The 7,612-nt window shown below is 30.0% G+C and overlaps 1 protein-coding gene across 1 annotated transcript; it reads right to left on the bottom strand.

The window, feature by feature from the left end:
- Positions 1-2,854: 2,854 nt before the first annotated feature.
- On the bottom strand, positions 2,855-3,836 carry LOC130962914 (late embryogenesis abundant protein 1-like). Its single transcript, XM_057889069.1, has 3 exons — positions 3,795-3,836; positions 3,535-3,669; positions 2,855-2,932 (listed from the first exon to the last, which is right to left on the bottom strand). Exons 1-3 carry the CDS (start codon positions 3,834-3,836, stop codon positions 2,855-2,857), a joined length of 255 nt encoding a protein of 84 aa, XP_057745052.1.
- Positions 3,837-7,612: the final 3,776 nt, after the last annotated feature.

The following is a 7,612-nucleotide window of genomic DNA, read 5'->3' as shown; positions in this document are numbered from 1 at the left end:
CCGTTCTACATTAGATTGAATGAGTATCTCTTAGATTCCTTAATCAGAATCTTCGTGGTATAAGCTAGAATTGTTGGCGGCATTCATGAGGATCCGGAAAGTCTAAACCTTGTCTGTGGTATTCCGAGTAGGATTCTGGGATTGGATGACTGTGACGAACTTCAAACTCGCGAGTGTTGGGCGTAGTGACAGACGCAAAAGGATCAATGGATCTTATTCCAACATGATCGAGAACCAACAGATGATTAGTCGTGCTGTGACAGAGCATTTGGACCATTTTCATTGAGAGGATGGGAAGTAGCGATTGACAACGGTGACACCCTACATACAGCTTGCCATGGAAGGAGCCTTGCATTTATAAAAGTGAGAAAGCATTATGTTGCAGGAATTCAGAGGACAAAGCATCTCCAAAACTCCAACATATTCTCCATTATTGCACAATAAGTATTTATTTTATGCCCTTTCACATTTTACAATTGAACTTGAAAAATACTGTTGTTGGTATCCTGACTAAGAATAATAAGATAACCATAGCTTGCTTCAAACCAACAATCTCCATGGGATTCGACCCTTACTCACGTAAGGTATTACTTCGACGATCCAGTGCACTTGCTGGTTAGTTGTGCAGATTGCAAAAGTGTGATTGCAATTTTCGTGCACCACTCACCTGAGATATTATTTAGATGACCTAGTGCACTTGCCAGTTAAGTTGTACGAGTTCTAATTTCGCGCACTAATGATGCTCTAATTGCTATGCAGAGAGATCAGTAACCTTTTATGCAAATGTGCAATAACTTATATAGAGAATACTATTTACTTATTTAGAGTGGCATAAAGTGAATGTTAAAAATAACATTAATTTTATCATATGTGAAAGTATATATAGACAAATGATATTGGTATAAATGTGATTTTATAAAATTAATTATGATTAAAAATTAGATTGATGTCATATAATTTATGTTGGGATATTTTTTATTAGACATTAAAAAATTACTTTTAACTAATGTTAGTTAAAATCATGTTAAAGTTTAACATATTAATAGGATATAATTTACATATTTTTTATATTACTTTTTTAATTTAGTTTTTACAATAATAGTGTCTAATTCATTTTATAAAAATTAATGAAATGAATTTTAGTAAGCACCTTTTTTTTAATGGATGTTAATATGAGTTATATAAATATAAAGATTATTTACCCTCTATATTATATAGGTTGAAATAATTTTATACATTGGATAATAGATTTTTATACACAAAAACTTTTTAATTTAAAAGTAATAACTATTTAATTTAAAAGTAATAACTATTAATATCAATAGATATATACAAATAAATTTTTATAATGGACCAATATTTAACATGTATGTAACATAGAATTTACACTAGTTTTATCAATAACTAACTTGGTGGCCTTTTCTCACTATTGAATCTTGTTATAGGAATATCACAGAAGTTACAAGTTATGTGCAAAAAGTGTTATAGGTTTCTTTTGAAAGTTACAAAATAGTTTACTCACTTGGCATTTTCATGCAAAACTATATTCCAACTTCCCTAACCACTAGAAATTGATATGGTAAGACACCTACCTAACACAACCATGGAATGAAGTCGCTAACCAAGTGTTTTTATCCAGAAAACCAACTTGGTGAACTTTTTTCTCTAGTGAACCATGATACAGGATTATCCCAAAATTAAAGTTACTTGCTTAGACTTTTGATTCAATATATTCTCAACCATCATGTGGATTGTATAATCCAAAATAGATCCAACTACATTGTGTATGTAAGGATAGTATAATTTATGTAATGCGTAACTTAAAAGTGAATACATTAAAAATAATAAAATAAAATATATTTTTTTAAGTTCTTAGTCAAAGAATTAAGTATTGTTACTAAAAAATTATTAAGTGATAATTTTATAAATTTATTTATTTTTAATATCGTTTTTTAATTAATGAAAATACTAGATCAAAATAGATCAAATTTAAGATTTTAAATATTATTTATTTTTAAAGAGAAGAGACTATATTCTTTTTTTTTTAGTTGAATTTTTGTCTTTGTTAGATTTTTCTTAACAAAATTTTAAATTAGACAATTTAAATTATAAATAATATGATTCTCTTTTTTTTTTTGTTAAAGGTTTTTTGCCTTTAAAATTTTATTTAGTATAATTTTATCGAGGCATAACTTTATCTAATACATATAAGGAGTGTTATGAAGCCAAGTAGATCTCTCTCAATTGACAGTTTCGTACACGTAGATTCATCACTAGGAACCAACCTTACACCAATATTTAAAAAGGCTCCGTGTTGATGAAAATTTTGCCTATACGAATATGGTATGAAATTATTCAAAAAGTGCATAATGTAGAACAAGCAAAATCAAGAGGCATTTAGTATATGTAGAGAGACATTACAAGTGCCATATAATTATCATGAGTATATTATTATAGACAATATATTATTATAAACAGTGTATTATAAATCTCAAGTATAATGAATATACATATTAAAGAAATATTAGTGATAAAATTCTTTAATCTTTCTTCTATTTTATTTCTACATTTATTTTTTTCTTTGTTTATTATTTTACAACAAAATACACATAAAGTATATGACTGAATGCTAGATAGTTGCGGAAACTTTATCATTAATTTAAGCACAAAAAAAAAAAAAAAACACAATCATTACAACAGGAACTAACTTTCCATAACTTAGTACCACATCAATATGAAATATTTATTTAGCCAACTAGAAAAACACAATATTTTGTTAAAAAAAGTTATGTATGATGCATAAAAGTATTTTCCATTTGAAAGAAATTATCTAAAACAATCAAATGGGATTCTTTCAGTTTTTCTCCATCCCAAGTGTGTGCTTCACAGTGTCCATAGCACCTTGAGCCATGTTCTTCACTTGCTCCCCAGTCTACAGTAAGAACATATATTTCAACAACAAATCATTTTGTACCAAAATAAATATAAGAGATGAAATAATTATTCCATTACATGATTTTAAATGATGAATTATTGTAACTGCAATTGTGAGTATAATTATTTCAACTGCACTATTTTTTCACAATTTTCTATATCACAAAAGAGTATACTATAAAAATGATCCCTAAATAAGTTTGGCACCAACAGAAAATTGCAAAAAAAAAAAATATTTCACAGTCCTACAAAAATAGACATGATAAAATGGTCCAATAGTTAATTCTTCTCTATTTTCATTAAAAGATTTGTTTACTTGAAAAATTCAAATGTGATTTGACACAATTAATTATACAGTGTCTTCTCACATGCCTAAATGTTCAACTACTTGGAGACATATATAAATGGTGGAATCCATTCTTTCACCTCTCACCTGTTAGACAAATTAGGCACAAATTGTGTAGACACCATATAATTTTCTTGACGATATATCATTGGTTCATTATGTGTCACAATTTTTTAGTTAGTTGTCAATTGTGATTTTGACCATAACTATAATTTTTAATCGTCCAGTTTTCTTTTTTAGAATTTCATAGTAACCTGTTGGAGTAATCCAGTAGCTTCCTCCTTGTTTTCTTCACGAGCCTCTCCTGTCGTGTTGTAAGCTGCTTGAGCCCTATCTGCAGCTGCCGAAGCTGAATCCTTAGCGGCTTGAAAGTTTGCTTCAGTTTTGGCCTAATAAAAGAAATGAAGATTAATTAATTAGCACATGGGATGGTCTCTCTAACATTATATCCATAATATGCAATTGGATACCATCAAAAAAGAAGAAAATCACGAAATTTAAGTTTGTGGTTAACCTGAACTTGGCCTGTATTGAAGTTTTGTTGTGCACTAGACATATTTGTTTGCTAGACTTGAAAACAAGTAAGAATACAATAACAATTGATCTAAGATAGTGTTCCTATAGTCAATGTTATTGATGAAGTTCTATAAGGTATTTATTGTAGTGTTGGTCTTCATTCAATTTATGATAGATGCATAAATGTAGGATCCATCATTCCATTAGTTACAATAAACTAATATTTCGGCTTTTAAAATGGCTTCTAAAATGAGAAAATTGTGCCAATTCAAGTTCTTTTTACTAGGAGTTAATCAATTACCCTGCATTTAATAATCCGGAAATAACTTTTTATTTATAATCTACCGCACTCATTGAGTCACTACAATAGCAATATAGTCAATGCATCCTAAGTTTCATTAAAATAAGTTTTCTTCAAGTCACGTTTTATATAATTTTAATGTACAAATAAAATTTTTGAATTTTATAATCATTGTTGCACGTAAAACTATTTGTATCACTCTATCTTTACAAGAAGAAGTATTTTGATTATAAACTCAAAATTTATGTACATATTAAAATATTTTAAATTCAACTTAAATAGCATCTTTTTAGTTTGGACAAAACTTTATATCTTGATAGTTTTATTATCTTCGACTTTTTTCATTATATTTAAATTGAATCTGGATTTAATTTTGGTCAACAACATACATTTTGGGATTTCTTATACATAGTTCTATTGTTTCCCTTTCTAGCTTTTTTATTTACTTAAAGAACAAAATATATATCATCTGGATTAAAAGAAACGAGAGTGTCTATATTATATCTACAAATGGTGAACGAATAAGTCATTTTTATTACTAAGTCTAATAAAATTGGACAACAACTAATTAGTCCAAAATTCAACTCACGCATCAGTTTCCATAAAGCTTTCTTCTTGTGGATAATAAATTTTCATAAACCTTTCCATTCTTAATGTTCTTTAATATTAAGAAATAAAGATAAATAAATCTTTGACTTTTTATCACGAAGGAAAATTATTTTTTAATAATTTAAAAATACAAAAATGTCCGTAATCACTTAAAATGCAAAACAATTGAGTATTTCTGTCCGTTTTGCTCTCTAAACCTTAATGGTATAGGCTGACGTGGCTACTAGTATAACACTCTATCACACAAAGCCTTACGCTATAGTCGTAAATCAGAGATAGTGAAGTATTACGTTCCTTGAAAGCAAAATATATACATAGTATAAGAAGGATAATAGTATAACTAGAAGCCTATAAAGAAAGGATATACAAAAGAGATAATCGTCATCACACACGAATCATTAAAAGTAAGAAAACATCGAATACAGAAAACTAAAGAGATACATGTATATATATAAGATGCAGAATACATACATAATAAGCACTAGTCTCAACCTGTGAAGAAAATGCCGGCTAGAACATAATACAAACCAAAAATGAAGAACCTGAAATTCTTAACCGGTTAATTAAAACAAAATAATAATTTAATTGTTTGGAATAGGTTCAAAAATTTTGGCATCTTAATTTGAAAATTTAAAGGTGAGATTTGAATTTAGTGAATTTTTTCAAATGGAAAAATGTAATTTTCTGCAAAAAAAAAAAAAAATTGCGTAAAAATGCGTACCAGTAAAATAGCCGGCAATACTAGCATTAGTCTACCCAATACTACGTATAGTAACAAAACTATAGAAATATTTAGAAAAATATTTAGAATTGAAAATTTGGGGCTAATCTTAAAGGTTTTGGCCTAAAATTGGGCCAAATGAACTAAAAATACTAAGCGGTTGGACTGGACCCAAATTGGACCCAAGCCCAACATATATAAGTACCATTTAGAGGCTATTCAGCTCCATTTGACACATAAGTGAGAGTTTGAGTTGCTGAGATTGAAGAAGAATATATCACTATTCACCATCCTCTTCTTTTGCTTGTAACTTGAGCTACGATGCTCCGATTCGTGTGCCGTTTGCAGCCATGCGAAGCTGCCGAACCCGTCATTTCTAACAAACAATGTTGGTAACAACTCGAATTTCTTACTCCTTTCTTCAGTCCTAACATATTTTGCATTTTGGCTTTAGTTCTTGAATAGATTTTGTTATTTTGGTTGTTTAGGTGCCAACTAATAGCGGAGAATTGTTGGGTTTCATTGATGAACCGCTATTTTATGGTTTATTTTGTACTAAATTGAGTGAATTTTATCCATTATTCTCACACTTATTCATAGAATTTGCATGTTTTATATTTTCCTTCCTAATTTTGTGCTATGATTGAAAACATGCTTTTTTGACCTTAAATTTGCTAATTTTAATCCTCTTTTGTTACCATTCGATGCCGTGATATGTTTGTTAAGTATTTTCAGGGTTTATAGGACAGAAATGGCTTAGAGGATAGAAAAGAAGCATGCAAAAGTGGAAGGAACACAAGAAATTGAAGTTTTGAGAAGCTGGTAGCGACATGCATACGTGGACGATGCGTTCGCGTGACTAATGCAGCAGACATACGAGGTGCACACGTGGATGACGCCTACGCGTGGCCAGTGCCGAGTTCAATCGACATGTACGCGTGGGTGACGCGTACGCATGATAGAGCGTCACATGCTGCTATTACAGAAAACGTGGGGGGGGGGGCAATTTTTGTGCCGCTTTTGACCCAGTTATAGGCCCAAAAATACTGATTAGAGCCTGCAGAGTGAAGCTGGAAAGGAGGAATCATTTATACTTCTATTCACATAATTTTAGGTTTAGATGGAAGGGTTTAGGGTTTAGGGTTTAGGGTTTCTTCTTTCAATTTCTCCTTAGGTTCAGGTTCAATCCTCCTTTAATTTAGTTTTGTTCTTACTTTTATTTGTTTAAGCACTTTAGTTCATCTTCTTCTCTTGTTAATTTCCTTTTTTCGCTATTTTTATGTTGATGAGCTCTTGTTACATTTGATTTCTTTTAATGCAATTTATGTTTTTCATGTTTATTGTTACTCTCTTTAATTATTAGTCATTGATGCTTGCAATTGATTGTTTAGATTTAATATTCATTTTTAATTTTATCATGCTTTTATTTTGTGCCTACCAAGTGTTTGATAAAATGCTTAGTAGGATTTTTGTATTCTTAGATTGGATTGAGTAATTTAGAGACTCTTGAATTGCCAAAGCCTCTTGTTGGTTGGTGATTGAAAGTTGCTAGTTGGCTTGAGCTTCACTAACTCTAGTCTTTGATTAGGACTTGTGAACTCAAGTTGATTTGCTCACTTGACTTCCCTTCAATTGTTAGAGGTTAAGTAAGTGAGAGCAATTTGCAATTACCATCACAATTGACAATGATAATGAGGATAGGAATTTCGATTCTCAATCCTTGCTAGGACTTTTCTTAGTTGTTAGTTTATTTTCTTGTTTTTTACATTCCTTGCTTATTAAACTCAAAACCCAAAAAGATACAATCTCATAACTAATAATAAATACATTTCTCTAAAATTTCTTGAGAGACGACCTGAGGTTTATATACTTCGGTTAATTTTTTTGGGTTTGCTTAAGTGACAAACAATTTAAATATTGATTGAGGTTTAATTGTCAGTTTAGAACTATACTTGCAACGTGATATTTTTGTGAAAATCTTTACCGATATTTTCCCTCTGTCATTCATCCCAACTTATTGTGGGTAAGGTAAACTATCATATAACTCTGGTGATTTAGTGTAATTGTGAACCGTAGTATTGATTGTTATGAATTATGTGATGTTAGATTGAGCCTTGGTGATTGTTGGAGTTGTTTTGGCTATTTGGAGCATTGAGATTGAGTTTTGGAGACTTCCTTGGACTTG

The sequence above is a fragment of the Arachis stenosperma genome, chromosome 2 (genome assembly GCF_014773155.1).
Source record: "Arachis stenosperma cultivar V10309 chromosome 2, arast.V10309.gnm1.PFL2, whole genome shotgun sequence".
In the NCBI taxonomy this organism is placed as follows: Eukaryota; Viridiplantae; Streptophyta; class Magnoliopsida; order Fabales; family Fabaceae; genus Arachis; species Arachis stenosperma.
Note: the sequence above shows the minus strand (reverse complement) of the source record. Positions and strands in the feature narration are given on the sequence as shown.

Bases quoted from the DNA above. Each gene is read 5' to 3' on its own strand.
- LOC130962914 (XM_057889069.1), bottom strand. From the start codon at position 3,836: ATGTCTAGTGCACAACAAAACTTCAATACAGGCCAAGTTCAG. The intron at 3,670-3,794 runs GTTAACCACAAA...TTCTTTTATTAG, and splicing joins TCAATACAGGCCAAGTTCAG to GCCAAAACTGAAGCAAACTT. The intron at 2,933-3,534 runs GTTACTATGAAA...TTCTTACTGTAG, and splicing joins CTACTGGATTACTCCAACAG to ACTGGGGAGCAAGTGAAGAA.